The 20534-nt window shown below is 42.3% G+C and overlaps 1 protein-coding gene across 1 annotated transcript; it reads left to right on the plus strand.

Moving 5' to 3' along the window:
* Positions 1–1253: 1253 nt before the first annotated feature.
* On the plus strand, positions 1254–4996 carry SMIM32 (small integral membrane protein 32). Its single transcript, XM_075900436.2, has one exon. It carries the CDS (start codon positions 2405–2407, stop codon positions 2720–2722), a length of 318 nt encoding a protein of 105 aa, XP_075756551.1. The 5' UTR covers positions 1254–2404; the 3' UTR covers positions 2723–4996.
* The last annotated feature ends 15538 nt before the right edge of the window (positions 4997–20534 follow it).

Here is a 20534-nt window from a genome sequence, read left to right on the forward strand (position 1 = left end):
ATGCATGCCGCATTAAAACTTTCTCCATTTCATTTCTATAATTCACCGCCTTGCTCCCCTTGCCCCAGGCTGCTTTCATGTCTCCGGCTTGTTTAAGAAGGGAGAGAGAGAAGGGCAGCTGAGCAGCCTTCAAGTCCATTCCTCCCGCTGGGAGGGAGAACTCAGTCACTCAGGCCTGTACTTGAGACAACCTGACCAGGAAGAGCAAATGCATTTCCCTACAATGCTGTGATTTACTTGGGAGACTAGAGTGGCGGAGATGCAGCTCCAGGACACCGGAGTCCTGAAAGAGACGGCTGAAAAGGGCGGATGGGTAAAAGAGCAGCGAACTATACCTGCCATCAGGACATAACCTACCTCACCACAATCATCTTGTTATCCTCCTGCAGCTGCACGTTATAGGGGTGGGAGACTGCCCTAGCTGTGGCATGGCAAAATAGGCCTGGGTACTGAGGGAAGCTGCTCAGTCCGTCCTGGCCCTCAGGGTGACAGGCAATGCAGAAAAGGCATCCCTGAATGGCTGACTAATGTACGCTCTCCGGCAGCATTGGCCTCCTGGGGAAATGCTGGTCCCAGGGATGCACATGGGCCTTCCATGCAGGCTTAACGTTAAGCACACGCTTCAGTGCTTTACTGAAAGGAGACAGACTGCAGCGTCAGGGCCAGCGTGAGGGGCAGGAGTACAACAAGCCGTAAGCATGTGCCTAATTTTAAGTACAAGAAAGGTCCCATACAGGGGATGGAGTTACCCAGATGCTCAAAGTTCTGCAAGTGCTTAACTCCCTCAGTGACTATCACTGACCATATAATTCCTCCTTTTCCTGTTTTTGAAGGCAGAATTATGGTCCTACGCCAGTTAAAATGCTTAGCCATCCAGGACTGGGATGCGATAACCTTCATACGCTGCTCTAAGGTTTGCTTGTATCAGTCTCCTGGAGTGGATCATGGTTCCTCTCTCAAGTTAAGAAACGTTCCCTCTTCCCCCTTAGCCTGGCCCCCTTCCCATTTTTGAGTTCTGGTGGCTACAATAAAGTATTAACCAGGCTGATCAGATGTATTGAAGTGAGGGAAGGAGAGCTGGCAGCCAGCCAACAGCTAATGGGAGTATATAAGCAATTTGATGAGAAAGAATTAACATGCTAATTGTCAGGCTTAGGGGGTGGTATGGTGGGGAGACGATGTAGGGGGAAAAAAGACATTTTCTCATTTATCCTAGAGAGACCCATTTTAATAATAAAAGTCCAAGCAAGAGAGCAAGACAGAGAAAGCAACTCTGATCCAATTTACTGGTGCTTTGGTTTTTTTTCCCCTTTATCAGCAGCTTTACAGCCAGCGCCTTGAAACTCACGAGGATTTATCATGAGATCTCGTCCCTTATAGCATCAAGTCACTGCAAGATATCACAGGCACCAGAAACATTCAGTACCACTGTGTATTTCTTCCCTCCACAGTGTAGCAAGTGACGCTGTGGTGGAGCGTCTGTTTAAAGGGAAAAGTCACGTTTCACATCTTCATGCCCAGATCTCAGTTCCAGCAAATAGCTTTGCTTGACCAGGGCTGAGGAAGAAGCTTCGAAAGAGCGAAGAACTTATTTTTGTTTTCAACGAAAGAGGCTTGGGTCAGATTTTTTTTTTCTTTAAGGCAACTGAAAAAGCTGATCCAGGAAGCTAACACTTCTTAGTGAAAGCTGCACAGTGCACAGTTAACAGCTCAGGAAAGTCAACTAATGCTACACAGAGCCAGCATTCCAGCAGCAAGGAGTCTCCTGCGGGAGGGAATCGCGACTGGGAATTCAGCTAGATGTCAAAGAGGAAGCTGCTTCTTTTGGTGGACGTGGCTCTTATTTAGCACTGGATTTGTGTGCATCCCTCTTCAGAAAATCACCTGGAAATCCACTGTGCCTCCCTTTCTCAGCAAGCGAGGGCTGCTGTACAGAGCATCTCTGCTTCTCGGTTTGGCTTACAGCACGGGGTTTTGTTAAAGAGGAGAGTCTTTTTTTCCATTCACAGAAGGCTGCTGGCTTACACTCCCAGGAAAATTAAGAAGAGCCTGTCCACGCATCCTAGCCAACCAGTCCAGTTCACTCAGAAGAGCAAGTCCATATGGCATAAGCCCTGGTGGGTTGAGAAAACAACTGCCTGAACAAGAGGTATATCTATATCTAGATGCACATTTTTTTCCTGATTACTGTTTCAAGGATTAATGATGTGAATGTGATCCAGGGAGCATTAAAGAAGCAAACTCACTGAGCATGGAAGTGAACTGAATTGCTGCCTTTACGTGTGTACAGAATGTGGCTGGATTGCAGCCCCTTACACATGGGAACATTCCTCTTCCACACCAAAGACTGACCCGTTTACTCGCTTCTGATCCACCTCTGGGGGAAGACAATCGAAGCAAGAACATGTATAGTGAATTGTTAAATTCAACCAGTGCCACGGAAGCTCACCTTATTCAGACCAACACACCCTACCTGAACAGCACACAGAGACCAGTAAGCTCCTCTGCTTTTTATATGTCAACAGCCAGGGTGTTAAAAGAAGGGGAAATAAATAAGCCAGATCTGGTGACCCACGTTGTTCTGTTTTTCTTCCTGCTCTTGACTGTGACCGTAATTGTGCTCTTTATTAACTGTCAGTTGAAACATTCTTTTTTTGCTACTCTGCCTTATGACAGATCACTCAGAGAAGCAAGGAGTACATGGAGGACACAAGCGGTCTAAAACCAGAAAGGGGAAGCCTTGTTTAATACAGTTTTGCTTTGATATTTAGCACTAGCATGAGCCAGAAAAACCTGTGCAATAAAATGCGATTTCTTTACTCTGTTAGGTGGATCCAATCCCCTTTAAATAATATTCTGAGTTTCAGTATTAAGAGAAACAATTCCCTGCAGGGAAAAAAAATTGCTGTATGTATATTAGACTAGATGTAAATACAAAAAAAAAGTCCTTTTATGAATTAAAAAGGGAAAGCATTGGTATGTTTAATTGATGTGCAGAGATACATACAAAAGAAATGCATGGCAGATAGTAGAAGCCTCTGTTTAACTCTGTATGTATGCAAATTTCATCACTGACCCATTCAGTCAAGGTACAATGGCATTTGCTTTGACAATCATCTCTAATTTGTACATCTGGTGGAGCTGTCGCCTGTTTTGGGGAAATCATGGCATCAAATGTAGAAATGTTATTATAGTTACTTCAGGGCCACAATGAGGAAATCAATTTATGTTACAGACCCATTTAATTTTATTGTTACTAGAAACATGTGGCAACGTAATAGAAGATATTTCTGATAAAGACCATAAGCCAAACATGCTGCTAATTTTATTTAGTAACTCTCCTGTGATTCTGTTCACTGGCATTCTTGATGAGCTAGTGCAGTGATACTCTGACGTCAGTGGTTCAGGTGTCAAATTAGCAATCAACTTTACCCAAAAGATTCACAGTAGGGTGAATTTGTTGTTTCATTTGCTATAGCACTGTTCCTATTTAAACAGTATAACAAGGGGAACTATTTAGTGCATATATTAGATATATACATTATTTTCAGTACAAAATTACTTAGAGGAAGTTCATAACTTCATTGGTTAATAACATAGTAAAAGCATCTTGATCGGTTAATAATTAGATCACACAATGTTTTACTATCATGTGCTGCTAAGAGCTGTAGGAGACACATTTAAGAGTCACTTGCTGCTCCCAAGCCACACTCTGAGTATCACTGTTTTTGTGTAACTGGGTCAGATTTTCAGGTCTCAGTTCTGTTAAATGGTCCACTTAAGAACTAGAGAACTTGTTTTAAACTTCTTTTGAGGGGGGAGGGGAACCCTTGCATTAACCAAAGTATCAAACCAAAAGAACCCAGGAGGGGTGGAAAAATGCCAATGTGGAATGGAAACTAATTACTAGAGGATAATATTAATCACTCTTTTTTTTTTGCATCAAAAATGGAATTGAAAAGCAGGAATCACAATTTTATAAGAATTGTTACTTTAATGTTAACAATTATGTTCATCCCATGCTATTGGCCTGTTGCTGGAAAAGTCAAAAGTATGGATGGGACCTATTTACTCAGCACTGGTGACAAATTTAAATCACAGTTAATTGGCAAAAAGGCTTTGTCACAAGAGCGACATCAAAATGTCTGTTGCTAATTGACTTGATACTTTACAAATACAATAAGGTGATTTACTACAAAACTGCATATTTCTATTCTGTAATCCCTGTTTAGCAAAGGAAAATCTGCACCGTGACTGATCTGATTTGCCATTCTAATTAATGGGCAAAGAATGCCACACATCTGGTGGTTCACCAAGGTGTACGCTGTAGGTCCAGGTGTATGTACATACAGCCAAATTCAGCTCTCAGTGACACTGGTACAATCCAAATGAAATAAAAGGGATTGGTGTCACTAAAAGCAAAAGTTATGCCCGTGTTTCAGTTTCTTTACCATACAGAGCACAGTGGGCTGTTGGCTATAATACGTAACTTCGTTTAAATCCAACTGAAAAGAGCTTACAAATAGATCACATCAATGCAGACTGAGCTGATACATACCAACGCAGCCCCACGTAGGTATATGTAACCTGTTTGCAAGCTCTATTATCGTACAAGAAATGTTATCATTAACCAATCAATTATCCTTTTATGTTCTCCTAGTAGATGGCACTTTCCTCAGCGAGAAAAACAAAACTACTATATAACTAGGTCTACTTTTTTCTCACAAGTCTGTTTAACACTGGCATAATTCCAAGCACTCACTCGAGTACAAATGCAGTATAACCGGGAGCAGCGTTTAGCGCAACACATCTAAATATTAGAGTTAGCAGATGAAATAATCAAACTAGGCAATAAATGACTTTTGAACAATGATAGTTTGTTTTAACATAGACAGACAAGAAGTTTGGTCTAAGACTTTTTATTGGTGTGACAATGAAGGCCTTTTAAAGTGTGTTTTGCATTGTACTCTACTGTAATTTATTTGTATTAAAATATTCCCTCACACAAGAAAAACTACAGCAGAATCCTATTTTTAAAGGGTTGATGGCAAGAGGTGGTCATCAAAAGACTATGGCACACTTCTAATGCTATTTACAACGATACTCGGTAATATCAACAGTTGACGGAGAGCTGATAAGAAAAATGCAGAATTTCAACGGTGTGTTAATGCAATTTTAACAAATGGGGGTGAGAGCTCAGCTATATTCTCTTTTGCCAAATGCAGACTATTGGTAGAAAGTCACAGATGGAGCCCAGGGACAACAAAGGATCATTTCGGAGCATTCTTGACCATAATTTCAGTTTTTTTATCTCAGTATGCGATGCCTGTGAAGCATGATAGTAAATATGCCCCGTGGGAGTTTTTCCACAGCAAACCTCTTCCACCGTACTTGCCTTGCTGAAAAAGCTTATGGCTAGTAGTTGTGTATGTACAATTGCATCCTATAGGATAATCAATGGTGTCAATATAATTTCAATGCCTCTGCAAAGGACATGACTTGCGGCACTTTATCACCATCTGAAGTCTGATCCAAATACTGTAATAATTAATATGGCCCTGATTCAGAGGGGGCACTTAGGCATATGCTTAATTTTAAGTACATGAATATTAACTCCCAATAGAACTAAGTATGTGTTTATATGCCCTACCCACTCAGGACCCAAATGTGCTCCAAAGAGTGCTTCTCGTTACAAAGCTAAGGACATGAGCCATTATCCCTTCCTTGCCCCGGCAAAGTGACTGTGCCCCTTTTTCTCTGATGCCACTCTTGCTACAATGAGCCTTGCCTTTGTCACTGCGAGACTAGATTGCTGTAATGAGCTCTTGAGAGGGCTACACAAGGGGACCCTCCAAAAGCTGCAGCTGGCTCAGCGTGCAGCAGTCTGCTTTTAAAGAGGAGTTACAGATTGCACATTGGACCAACACTCCTTGAGCACCGTGCTGGATTCCAGGAAGCTTCTGGGTTCATTGCAAGCTACAGCTTGGCACCTGCACACTTCCCCAATTGCCTCTCGCCCTCTGGCATCACTCACAGTTCTGAGCAGAGACAGTGCTTGGGTTGGATTGATATGATGGAGCTGCCAGCTGTATGATCTTTGCAGGAGCCTGTGGTTATGGACCTGGGTCGGCCAGAGCCCAAATTTGAAGGCTGTCGAGGAACAGCTGAGGTGGGCATATGTGAAGTCACTTTTTTTGCACTGGTGTATGATTTTGATTCAGAGGTAGCAGGTTTAAAATAAACAAAAGGAAGTGTTTCTTCACACAACACACAGTCAACCTGTGGAACTCCTTGTTAGGGGATGTTGTGAGGACCAGGACCTTAACGGGGTTAAAAAGAAGAACTAGATTAATCAAGGCTAAGTCCATCAATGCCTATGAGCCAGGATAGGTAGGAATGATGTTCCTAGCCTCTATTTGTCTGACTGGAGATGGATCACTGTTTACTCCCTTTGGGGCACCTGGCATTGGCCTCTGTCAGAAGACAGGATACTGGCCTAGATGGATCTTTTGTCTGACCCAATATGGCCGTTCTTATGTACAAGACGGTCACCTATAAGTGACCTGTTAGGAAATTAAATAATACCCACTTGCCCTTCTAATTAGCCCTGAATTAGAAACCAGCATGGGAGCCATTCAGTGTTTGCATTCAAGCTCAAAAACCCCTCCCCCTTATGTATTTAGTTTTAAGAAAATACGTAGAGTTCTCATCTAATGGAGGGGATGCTACAGCCTCTGTGATTTATACCTGGAAGAAAAGATTCTTCCATAGGACTCAACAAGCCTGTAATTAAAATAAAATACGTAGCCAGGCACCAGGCGAGGGATAAAAGACAACAGCTCAAGCTTTCTGTTACAGGAGACACCTCGGGGAAGGGAGGAGGTTATGAAACGGGGGGGCTGTATCTACATTCACAGACTTAGCTGAGTTGTGTAACCGTTTCCTTGGCCTGGAGGGCGAACCATACCAGCCACAGCAACTTGTAACTGCGCCACTTCTCTTGGGACTGCATCGCATAGGCTCTGCAAAGGAAGTGAAAAGCAGGGTTCCAGGCCACCATTTTAAAGGGGGAGCCATGGAGGTCTGGTCTCCTCCACAGCTGAAGTGTCATGACAAAAAAGGGACTTTTGTAACTCATTTAGCGACTGTTGAAAATAGTCCCAAGTTCAGTCACTTGTGAATTGTGTCAACTTACAGGTTTTCCGGGGCTTCCATCTTTACAAAGGCAGCGTTCAATGAATAGCAGCTGGAGAGGCTGAGTAGAATGAAGAACCCTGAAGTCTCAAAGTGACCTATTGTACAGTGGGACTTGGTATTTAGACAGGAGTGGGTGGATGGATCTAAACACAATTGAAGTGTTGGGGCTGTGGAGGGAGCGGGGGGGGGGGGGGAGATTGATTAATGTCCCTTGAATGCTGCTTTGATGAAACCCTCCTTTTTCACGAACCTTTAGCAAACCTATTGCTTTACACATTTGGTAGCATATTCAACCTTGAAACATCCGCAAATAAATCTGTTTGAAAGGTGCCGGGGAGACATGCTTGGATTATGTATGCTTTGGGGACTGCATTCTCTCCTGCATTCCTAAAATTAATGACTGCATATTGCACAGGAACTTATGAACTGCAGGTTTAGGCAAAGAAATGTTTGGGAAGTGGGGTTAAAATGCATCAGTACACACACAGAGCTCCCGCTACACATCTTAGGGAGAAAGTTATCAACTTTAACCTTTCCTGGAAACTGATTCGTTTCCCATTTCTATCTTCATTGCAGTAGCAAAAATGTCTCTGTGTCTTCAAGAAGCAGCTTTAGCAACCATTCTCCAAACACATGGTCTGTTCATTCCTAGGGTTACATTTCTTTTAGTATTTGATGAAATGGCACCTGTTATTGGAAGCTTAATGAGATTTTTTCCCCCTCTTGTCTTAATAAGGTAATTTTTAGAGCTGCAATCAACTGTTCACTAGAGATTTGAAATTTACTCAAAAAAGGCCCCAAGACATAATCCTCTATTTGTCTTTTAGAGGCTATAGTATCTGCCTCGTTTTACCTTGCGGTTACTTTAAAATCTCCACTCCAAAGCAACACCCAACTAATCTTCCCACTCCAGTGCTTTCTTGAGAGGTTCATGATTTTCCTGAGAATAGGTTTTGGGTTCAGCGAGACTTTCGGAAGAAAGATTTCATGTGAGCGATTGGATTATATGGAGCATTTCAATTTAGTTCTCCAAAATAACTATGTGGTTTACACCTTCAAAAGGTAAATGGAAAAAGAGTCAGTTTTAACCCCTTAGGACAAAAATATCTGGTGACATAAAACGATACATATGTACTTAGAAAATGAACATCATAAACTCAGTTTTCAGGAGGTAAGGAAAGGAATGTTACTTTTTTTTTATGTCACACTAGTAACAACGTTGACAATACTGAAAGCACGGCAAAGAATACCTGCAAGGCAAAAAACTTCACATTCCCAACATAGTAGCTGCTCCAGCAATGAAGGCAGCTTCAAAGAGGAAATGAAAATGCAAGATGGCTATAATGACTCTCAGTTGCTCAAAATTATTTGTGCGGATTAGACCCAAATATCACACACCCATCTTTACAAAATTCCTTCATAAGAATTGCTATATTGGGTCAGCTCAAAGGACCATCTAGCCCAGCACCCTGTCTTCCCCAACAGTGGCCAATGCCAGGTGCCCCAGAGGGAATGAACAAAACAGGTAATCATCAAGTAATCCCTCCCATCACCCATTCCCCAGCCTCTGACAAACAAAGGCTCTAGGGACACCATTTCTACCCATCCTGGCTATAAGTATTGCTGGACTTATCCACTGTAAATTTTTGAACCTTGTTAAAATCATGATCTTCACAACATCCTCCAGCAAGGAGTTCCACAGGTTGACTGTATATTCCTTTTGTTTGTTTTAAACCTGCTACCTATTAATGTCATTAGGTGACCCCTAGTTCTTATGTTGTGGGAACAATAACTTTTCCTTATTCATTTTCTCCACACCAGGCATGATTTTATGAAATCACTTCCTCTTCACAGGCTTATCCTTGTCTTCTCTAGAGTTATATCTTCACCTGAGTTAACTAACTCAAGATAAAAACCTAGTGAGGCCAAGGCAGTTAATAGTTTTCACATGAGTTAGCAGATCACAAGAAGGACCATGGGGCATCACAGAGATTTCCTGGATTCAACTATAAATGGCCTTGTCTTCCCTAGGATTATAACTAACGTTTTTAAGTTTGAGTTCATTAGCTCGGCTCTTTTCCTGGTGAAAAAGCAGCCTTGGCGGTGCAAGTATAATTACAGTACAAACCTAACAGCAGCACAGCTAAAGTCTCCCACATAGCCATCCTACATCAGGGAAGCCAGGGGAATTTCTCGCTGTGAGGAGCAATTCAAGGAGCCGCAGCAGACAGCTCCATTTTTGCACAAGCCTTGGCTCTGTCACAGCAAAACCTACGATATCTTTTGGAGAATTTGTCTGTGTGTCTGACTGTCTGTCATCCAGCTGGGGAACATGCACCCTTCCCCAAGTTGTGCCCCCTGAAGCTGCAGCAGCTATGAAGAGGTGCTTCTTACCTAGCCCCAAGCTGCTGCGGTAAGAGAGGGCTGGGGTAGTCCTCTCTCCCCAGAGCAGCCGGCATACTGAACCCCTCCTCCTCAGCCCTGCCCCAGAGTAGCGATTTAAATTAAGAAAATAAAAGTTATTTGAGTTAAGGACCCGAGCAATGCCTGGTAAATCTTCTAGTTCAAGGTGTTCACCATATCTCCCTCCCCATCGCACTTGGCACAGTCAAAAATCTCTTCATTTAGTAGTAAATTGACCTTTATTATTTTACATTTGTGAGAGCAGGGTTCAGACTCCCCAACCATCACCAAGACTGTGCATTCTTGGCTAGGGAATTAACTAACTCACTAAGGGCATGTCTACACTTACCGGAAGAACGCTGTGCCAGAGGTCCATTTCTGGTGTTTGATTTAGCGGGTCTAGTATAGACCCAGAAATTGAACGTTGAGGGCAGCGTTTGCTCCCATTGGCCTCCTGCAGTGTGGCTATTGCCAAGGCTTGGTTTAAGGTAAGCCAATCCAGCTATGCATTTTTTGTAGCTGGAATTGTGCACCTTAAGCCGACGTTCCAGGTTTAGTGTAGACCAGGCCTAAAAGATTACAGCACAGAGCTATGGATGATGTGATATATTAAAAATATTTCATTGGATTCTCATCATTTTTGCATCTTCATAAGCACCATTTTAAATCAAGTAAAAAGAAACTGGCATTCGATATTAATGGATGCCTTTAAACAAATTTCAGTTGGAAAGTGTGAAATGTAGTGCATGCAAGATGCATGCATTTTGTAGTATTTTTTATGCATATACGCAGCATTGTGATTATAGATCTGTTTTCCTGCACATGTGCGATTCAGCAGAACTCCCCTCCCCCCCACAAGGTAAAGCTATTTTCATTATTTACTAACTTTGTTTTTTAAATCTGCTCCTTAGTAGAAGGGGAAATGGAGCATCTTACAAAAAGCATCCTGTGTAATGTGCGCAAATGAGTTTCAATGGGCTGTAAAAATGCAGTCTTTGAAATGAAACGTGTTCTTTGCACATTAGAAAGCAGCTTTTACAAATGAGGAATGAAGATTCCTCACACTCCGTTATTTTCCTAATGTATGGCAGGCTGCCTGGCCATAGGAAAAAATAAAAATGATAAAAATAATAATAAAAATCAACTTTCTTAAAAAGTTACTAGAAGGTTGCTCCCTCTGCTCACTACACTCACCTACTCCCCCCACCCCCCTAGCTGCTTTTGCATCGCTGAGTGAACCTGCTCATGCTGATGATGTGATGACATCATTCTGTCACCTGGCATAAAACATTCTGTCACACGGCAGGAACATTCTGTCTTCCGCAGGAAAAACTTTTTTATAGAGAGAGATTTTAAAATGTCTTTAAATAAAAAGACCGTAAATGCTGTGGGAGGGTGAGCTTTCTTTTGTTCTGGCTCCTAGGGCTTGCTCAGGGATCCACAGTACAAATAGTTCGATGCTACAGTCCCAGGATTCTAAAAAGATGGCAGATTTACATGACTAAGAATGTCCAGAGAGACTTCCAGAAAAGATGTTTTAAGAAGCCAGGAAAAGAACATTAAAATCCAAGGGTTCTGCAAGGGATAGCAGTAAAATCTTGGCCCTATCATCATTAATGGACAAAACTCCCAGTAGGTTTAGGATTTTGCTTTTGTATTCGGAGCATAAGGCAGCTTCTCACTGGCTTGTGTTAGAAGGACATGGCCCTGGAAGCAGGCTATTCCATAACTGCCTACTGCAGGATTCCTTTCACTTTCTTCTGACACATGTGATGCAGGCTGTTGAGCGGCAGGACACAAGAGAGGCTAGATAGACTGCTTTAACCAATTTCCTGTGGCATTTTTCATCCATGAGAGTGGATGTGTATTGCTCTAGTTCTTTAAGATCTGTGTAGCAATTTCCAGACAGGAGACCCCCCATAGACCACTGCATCCATCGTCCATTTGATGCCAATATTTAAAAAGGGCTCTCGAGGTGATCCTGGCAATTACAGACCGGTAAGTCTAACGTCAGTAACGTCATTCGTTGAAACTATAGTAAAGAATAAAATGGTCAGGCACATGGATGAATATACAGTAAAACTCCAATAGTCTGGCATCCAGTTGTCCGGCACCCCTGATAGTCTAGCATCAACTAGAACCCAGAACTGCTCAGGTCAGCCGCTCTCACAGCTGGGCCACTGCGAGCCAGATGTGCACTCACGGCCCACGCCATTCTGCTCACGGTCCCCAGAGCACACAGCGTCCAGCCTGCATGTGCTAGCAGCTGGCCGCTGAGCACAGGAAGCTGCTTTGGGACCGGACATAAGGTTGGGGGAGAAGGGGGATTGGATGACAGCAGGGAGGGGAGGTGTTTGGCTCCGGGGAAGGGAGGGGGATTGGGTTGCGCACAGCATCCCGGCCAGCTCATTGAAAAGCCAGCTGCTCAGCACACGTGCCCCAGCGCCTGGAGGGAGATGCGCGGCTGTACCGGCAGCTCTTGGACCAGAGCATAAGGTGTAGGGGAGAGGGGAATTGGGTTGGGAGTATGCCCCCTTATAGTACCTCCTGATACTCCGGCATATCCAATAATCTGGCACCACCTAGGTCCCAAAGATGCCGGATTATCGGAAGTCTACTGTAATTTGTGGGGGGAAAGTCAACTTGTTTCTGTAAAGAGAAATCATGCCTTAGTAATCTGCTAGAGTTCTTTGAGAGGGCCAACAAACTTGTGGACAAGGGGGATCCAGTGGCTATAGTGTACTTAGATTTCCAGAAAGCCTTTGACAAGGTCCCTCACCAAAGGCTCTTGTGTAAATTACATGGCCATGGGATAAGAGGGAAGGTCCTTTCTTGGATTGATAACTGGTTAAAAGATGGGAAACAGGGTAGGAATAAATGGTAAATTTTCCGAGTGGAGAGAGGTAACTAGTGGGTTCCCCCTAGGGTCTGTCCTGGGACTCATCCTATTCAACTTATTTATAAACTAGCCAATTAGCCCATCATAAAACGGGATTTTCAGGTCTCTCCTCCACATCCTATTCCCTTTCTATCTCGGTCTTCTCTCCTGAGCTCCTGGTCTCTCACTCTGTGTCTCTCTCCCCCTCCTCCTACTGCCCCCCTCTACCTCTCTCTCTCCGCTCTCCTCTGTCTCCTGCCACTCTCTCCATCTCTCTTTCTCTTCTCCTCCCCCTCCTGCCTCTTACTCTCTTTCTCTCAGGGGTGCTGCATGGGGACTGTGGACCCCAAACGGCTGCTTGCGTCCCCGCAGCAGCCCAACTGAGCGGCGCAGAGGTCAGCCGAGCACCACGGCGGGAGGCAACAGCACCACCCAGAGGGAACAGCCAGTGTTTTAGCGTTACAGAGTCACAGACATTGGGCTACTATATATATGATGATCTAGAGAAAGGGGTAAACAGTGAGGTGGCAAAATTTGCAGATGATACCAAACTGCTCAAGATAGTGAAGATCAAATCAGACTGTGAAGAGCTTTAAAAAGATCTCACCAACAAAATGGCAAATAAAATTTAATGTTGATAAAGTAATGCACATTGGAAAATATAATCCCAACTATATGTACAATAGGATGAGGACTAATTTGGCTACAACTACTCAAGAGAAAGATTGTGGAGTCATTGTGGATAGTTCTCTGAAAACATCCACTCAGTGTGCAGCGGCAGTCAAAAAAGCAAATAGAATGTTAGGAGTCATTAAAAAAGGGTCAGAGAATAAGACAGAAAATATCTTATTGCCTCTATATAAAACCATGGTATACCCACATCTTGAATACTGTATACAGATGTGATCACCTCATCTCAAAAAGATACATTGGCATTGGAAAAGGTTCAGAAAAGGTCAACAAAAATGATTACGGGTTTGGAACGGATCCCATATGAAGAGAGATTAAAAAGACTTGGACTTTTCATTTTAGAAAAGAGAAGACTAAGGGGGGATATGATAGAGGTGTATAAAATCATCACTGGTACAGTAAAAGTGAATAAGGAAAAGTTATTTACTTATTCCCACAATAAAAGAACTAGGGGCCACCAAATGAAATTAATAGGCAGAAGGTTTAAAACAAACAAAAGGAAGTTTTTCTTCATGGCAATCAACCTGTGGAACTCCTTGCTGGAGGATGCGGTGAAAGCTAGAACTTTAACTGGGTTAAAAAAAGAGCTAGATAGATTCATGGAGGTTAGGTCCATCAATGGCTATTAGCCAGGATAGGTAAGAATGATGTCCCTAGCCTCTGTTTCTCTGGATGTGAGTGACAGGGAAGGGATCACGTGAGGATTACCTGTTGTGATCTCTCTGTTTGGGGCATCTGGTATTGGCCACTGTTGGCAGACAGGATACTGGGCTAGATGCTGACCCAGTATGATCATTCTTATGTTCTTATTTGTCTCCCCTCTAAAAATTTGTAACAACTACTGTGGCGTGATATACCTAGTGTATAATTAATAGAAACATATTTATTCGCTCTGAGCTTTGTGTGTTATCTACCCAGCAAGATGCTAGCTAAGTACATATTTGTATCCATGAACAGCTGGGATGTTTTGTGTTAAATGGTACATTGTAAATTGTCTCATACGAAACCTGTTGCCTAACTGCAAAAAGATGCTCACACAACAAATTCAATCATTTATGAATGCTCATCTAGAAATATGGTAACACCAAGTCTTTCAATACACCAGCGCTTAATCAACTGGATTAGAAATTACATTGTGTAAGGATTTTTTTCAGAAATCCATTTTAGCAGAATGAAATGGAAAACATCTTGCTTTGCATCCCAAGTCAGATTAAAATGGTCTCCAATTTCCCTTTTAAATCTTGGAATGATACCACAGAGAGTGGATTAATAACTAAACATGCTTTTCTTTTTGAACAAAAATAACTTACCTGATTTCCGATCCAAGTTGACTGAGCTCAGCTGCATATTAGCAAAAGATGGACTAAATTAGAAGCAATAGTTCAGATTCTGCATTTACTCATTAGTGATCACATTTCTTGACCCTCCGCAGCTGCTTTTTCATACAAATTTGCAAATGTGACCATGGACCTCAGCTCAGAAGAGCCTTGTGTAAATGAGAAATTCGCTGATTTAAGTATGCAATTAACTTTGTTCATTTTCTGGCCAAAACTCATTGACTGCATTATTATTTTGCTCTACATAAGCCTTTTGCCTGATGAATATAAAGCTCTGTAAATATTTTGTCAGTGGAATACTGCATCTTACTGATTGAGGTATCAATGCTGACCTGTTAAATGGGGAAAAGAACCCAGTATTTGTAAAGCAAAGTGCTTTCTTCATAAAAGTACATTTTTAAAAGCCCAAATTTCTCAACATGCTTGCCTGATGTATATGCAACCTGCCACATGGAACTGCACGTGAGTGGCATCATTAATCAGAAGCAATATCTCAATAGTTACTGAATCTTGCTTGGCTTTTTAAAGTTTGTTTTCTCTAGCTGAGGGGGAGGAGGAGATCATTGAATTCAGTATTGAGCAGGATACATTTTACTAGGACATGTCTCAGATATGCTTCAAGCCACAAAGCCAAGAAACAGATTAATGCCTCTGTAAGACGTGTCTGGGGTGTCTTAATATGTTACAGTATTGAGCTGTTATTTCTCTTTTTTCCCCTTAAAGGGGTAAATTTTCAAAATCTTGGGTGGGTGCAGAAACCAACCTTTCTCCCCGGGGTGCAAGCAGGATCTGCTTTAATACAAGTCACTAACAGTTTTGTGGATGCTCCCAGAGTCTGGGGCTGGCACCGAAGGAGGGGCATGTGAAAACGGGAGAGGCAGAGAGCATGTCGAAGACAGGCAAGCACCACTGCACAGAGCCGGCTTAGACCATCTAAGCCCCCAAAGACTTAAACTGGGAGTCAGCTTGAACTAAACAGGATTACTCACATCCTTAAAATTAAATAAGTGCACAGCCCACTGCGAGAGAGACAAGTTTGGCAGGGACAAGCCAGGAGGCACAAGCAAAGATGATAGCTTCAGTGGTTAATGGGCTTGCCGTGCAGTTCTGGAGGGGCAGCAACAGTGTCAGGAGAGCAGACATACCCATCTTTGCATCAGATGGGTGGCTGGTGCTGTCCTTGCATTAAAATGCCAGTGCCTCAGCCTTCCATCAGGATCGCTAACACATCACCCGGTGCTAAGCCGCGCCCCTTTTCAGGAGCAAAGGCAAAGCCTGAGGGACCATTAGGAGTAAGTAGGAGTTGCATTGATAAGGAGTTGTCCCATTGATAAGAAAATAGCGAATTTCTGTTTCTTTGCAGGGACAGGGCAGATCTGAAGTAGAAGGTACCTCTGGGAAAACCTAGAAGTCATGGCACGTGGGATGCAAACAGGAACATGGGTATAGGACTGAGAAAGCAGGTTCTCCCCACCCCCCACGTACATGTATTAGATTTCCCAAGCCTTCCTCAGGTCCTTAATTCAATTAATTTTTGTTTTTTTGGAAAATAAAAGGAAAATGTACATGCTTCATTTAAATTATTGCTCTGGGCTAGGGCTGGGGAGGAGGGATTCAGTATGTAAGCATCCCGGGGGGGGGGGGGGGGGAGAGAGGACCATTCCTGCTCTTACCGCTGCCACTTGGGGTCAGGGGATAAGTTCCTCTCCGTGGCTGTTGCAACTGCCATGGGCACAGCTGGGGAAGAAATGTACGTCCCCCAGCTGAGGCAGGTCCAGGTTCATCTGCCCCCTGTGCTCCCCAGCCAGTGAGAAATGCAGCAAATTGCACTTACCCCTGGCTTCCTAAGGAAGGGGGACAGCCAGCAACATCCCTGTATGAATCAAGGGTAGGGGTGGGGGAAACTTCATCCCCCCCTTCAATCCCCTCCTTTCCCACCCACCCTAAAAGGCACCTGGGAGGTGGGAGGCTCAGGGCTTGGACAGTTCCAGAGAAGGGTGAGAGCCGCCCCAGCGAGCCCCTTCCACCTGCGAGGTGATTGTCTCTTTTCTATATGGTTTTATGAGAAGTAATCCCATTCCTGGCACACCCAAACTCTGACCTGGCTCTAAGTTAGGGTATGTCTAGACTACACGCTTCTTTCGAAAGAAGCTTTTCGAAATAGAAGCTTTTTCGAAAGAGTATTTCGAAAAGCTTCTTTCGAAAGAGATCTAGACAGCCACCACTTTTTTCGAAAAAACGATCCGCTTTTTTGAAAGAGCACCCAGGCAAACTGGATGCTCTTTCAAAAAAGCTCTGCTTGCGTTCAAGAACGTCTTTTTTCGAAAGCTCTTTCAAAAAAAGGCGTTCTTCCTCATAAAATGAGGTTTACTGCTGTCCAAAAAACCACCACGTTCTTTCGATTTAATTTTGAAAAAATGCAGCTGCAGTCTAGATGCAAGTGAATTTTTTTCGAAAAAGGGGCCTTTTTTTTTTTTTTCGAAAAAACCCTGTAGTCTAGACATAGCCTTAGGCTAAGAGGAACCTGCATATTGAATTTGGTGGGCCTCTTTTACTGTTTAGGAGAATAAACTTACAAAAACCAACAAATAGTCTGGTAGCACTTTAAAGACTAACAAAAAATGTAGATGTGATCATGAGCTTTCGTGGGCATAGCCCACTTCTTCAGATGACAGGAGTGTTGGATGTCCAGGACCAAAATAGATGGGGTGTGTGTGGAAGAAGGAGGAGTTCTTGAACAGACAAACTCTCTCAAATATATAGTAGATTAGTGTTCAGAACTTGTTATCTTAGCACATTAAAAGGGAACATTCAGACAGGCAGTGCCTCCTAATGCTTCAGAGAAGGCAGTCAATTTAAGGGGAACATAAGAGAAGTGGCATCTGGAGTACTACAGAACAATAGGGGTCAGAGACCGAAATGTTTTCAAAGGTCCTCCCATGCATTCTCTCATACCCAGAATTCTATTCTCAATTAATTGCTAACTCTTTTCCGCACTTTAGTAGCAAAAGTGTTCACGGCTTCCTATTTGTGAGATTATTTCTCGAGGGCTGTGTACAATAGGGCTACTGAGAGAAATGAGACAGCTTTGTACCAGTTTCACTTTCTGAAAAGTTCTTTTCTATTAGTATTTGAGGTTGCTATTCTCCTTGACAATGTGCACAGCATGATGGAAATTTCCAATGCAGAGTAGGAAATTTGAATATTCAACAATGCAAACAAAAATTACTATCTAGTAATAGTCTAAAAAGCTTTGATTGAATAGATTTAACTTTTCTAAAATGTGTATTAGAAAATTAAACCCCTTTTAGCAAAGGCTGCTAGCAAGAAAGGTAGAACTGAATTTGAGAATGCAATTGAGTGTGTGTTTTTTGTTTTCAAAGCCTCACGCAGTTAACTAGAGAATAGGTTAAAGAATTCTATTTATACTAAATAGAAAATTGTAAGCTGCACAGTTCATGAAATGCTACAGGCATAAGTGACAGTTTTAACTAAATTTTAAGAGAACCTGTATGTGTGTATTTAGTATGTGAGTGTGGAAGTTACATAGATTAGCCAAAACAAGCAAGATTTCAGACACGTTTCAGAGCTTAGTTTCACAAATGCTCCATTTTAGTTTTATGTGCCAATTGGAAATTTAGCTGTCATGGTGACCAAGCGTATGAACTGTGTCACTTAATGCAGAAAATGCAGTATTTCTGTTTAAAACTCTGTCTTCAGAGTGAAGCTGTTAATACGTGAGCAATGTTAAGTTTGGATAGTTATTAATGAGCAGGCATGAAATGTATCCATTGTTACAATTCTTCTAAATTCCCTCACAGGAATAAACAGACAGGACTAATAAAGCTTAGAACAATGTATGTTTCAACTAAGTGTACTATCAGCTGTAGAAAACTGTTAATACAATAATTGAATTTCCAGACAAAAGCTTGCTCAGCTGCAATTTGAGAAAAACATTACAAATCAAGGGTAAAAATTAGAATCCCTGAAGCTATAAAGTTGGGTTAAATTGAAAAGTAACCCAAAGTTTGGAAGTTATTGTGATGGTAGCAACTTTCTTGAATAATCGATGGAGGAAATGAGTTTTGATCTTTAAAAATAAAGATCCCTAACAAATTACTTAGCAAAGGTTTCTAATTTCTGTCTCCACAAGGAAGAAGGCTAGAGGCTCTTTTATTTTTAAACAAAAGGTTTTTGCTCATTTGACACTATTTAAGTACACTAGAGTCCAAGAGGCCATTATGACATTGAATAGCTAGCTTTCTAATATAGTACTTTCATGTCCTCTAGCTCAGAATTGGTTCTGTGAGGTAGGATCTACTAAAATTTTATTTGAACTTTTTGAACTTTCTAGGGCTTTTGAGGGAAGGTAGGGGTAAGAGGAGAAGGTAACAGACATGTATCAGAAGAAAGTCCAAAACAAACCAGCAGCTACTTCCTCTCACCATTGACAAGAAAGCACTGGCCAAAGAAAACTACTCAGCCACTACACATGCAAAATGTGAAGTTGGAAACTACATTTGTGGATTTTTTTGGGGGGGAAGAGAGGGAGCGGGGAAGTAGCACAAAGCAAGTCTCAACTATAGCTAAGCTAGACCTCTCTATTACAGGTGGACATTATTTAAAATACTCACACAAACAACTTTTAAAAGAGTGGCAGGTAAAATATTTAAAAAAAATAAAATGCTTGATATTTCTGTGTTTTCCCAAACTGACATTGTCCTGTTTTACAATAGCTTTTTCAATAGGGATTGCTAGAAAATAATAATTGTGTTTTGTGAAAAAATTGACATTTTATTTTGTTCCACAGCAGGAGAAAAGACCAACACCTTCCAAAGTTTTGCAAGATAGTAACAGAACGTAGCCCAGATGTTAGGGCATTCACCTGAAATGTAGGCAAGGAAGGATGCATCCAAAGTCAGTGCCTTAATTACTGGCTCTTCTGGGATGAGGGCTTCTCATTTTGACTCAAACTATATTCTGCACCTGAGAAAACTTCCAGGAAAGTTTTGTTGAAACAGTACATTTCGGTGAAAAGCTGCATTTGCCAATACAAATATTTGGTTGAAAAATGCTCATCCAGAAAAACTGCACTGTTACTGACATATATAGTATCATTAGATACCAACCTCTGATAGGTGAGAGAAACATCATTTTATTGTATCATCCAGTTTGAAAGCTGAGTGAAGGTAGAAAAGGGATCAGGCATTTTTACTACACTAGTGGTTAAACTTTAGCAGCTGCCAACTTTATTGGAAAACAAATACAAAACTTTTTTTTGATTGAGGAAGCCTATGAAAATCCACAGGCAACATTGATACAAGATCGAGCAATGCTATTTGCCTGTTGCAACTTTGTACGAACTAATCAACACATCAGTCCCCCTGTTGCTTGCGAGTGGATGGGCAAAGCACATAATGGTGTAATTACTTAGATGGCACAGAATGTATTCTTTCCTGTAAAATATTGAGCATCCTTGATTATGAACAGAACTGCCTAAATTCAGACCGGATCTTGTCCTGTGAAAGACTCAGGTTGGTGTGTCTGTTGGACTAAAAAAAGATAGTTACCTGTTCTGTAACTGGTGTTCTTCGAGATGTGTTGTTCATGTCCATTCAAACATAGGTGTGTGTGCCTGCCACATGCACCGGTGCCAGAAGTTTTTCCCTAAGCAACAAGGGCTGGCGTCCCCAGTGCCCCCTGGAGTGGAACAAGCACACTGCACTACATAGGAAGCCCCGATTCCCCGCTTCCTCCCTACTTCCCTCCATTCCATCACTAACACCACCAGTTACAGAACAGATAACTCTTTTCTTAGAGTGCATGCTAATGTCCATTCAACATAGGGGACTGTGAGCAGAATCAGCAGAGATGGGTGGGAGTTCTGAGAATGCAGACTGCAATACAGCCACATCTTCCTTGGTCTGCTGCGTAATGAGATGTGAACGTGGAACTGCAATGCAAAGGGAGTACTTACCAGAGGCGAAGCTGGAGCATGCTGTTCCAAGCACTAGCACTGGTGGTAAGAA

This window comes from Pelodiscus sinensis, chromosome 16 (genome assembly GCF_052426305.1).
Source record: "Pelodiscus sinensis isolate ZL-2025 chromosome 16, ASM5242630v1, whole genome shotgun sequence".
In the NCBI taxonomy this organism is placed as follows: domain Eukaryota; kingdom Metazoa; phylum Chordata; order Testudines; family Trionychidae; genus Pelodiscus; species Pelodiscus sinensis.

Coding starts and splice junctions, on each gene's coding strand:
- SMIM32 (XM_075900436.2), top strand. CDS start 2,405: ATGTATAGTGAATTGTTAAATTCAACCAGTGCCACGGAAGCTCACCTT.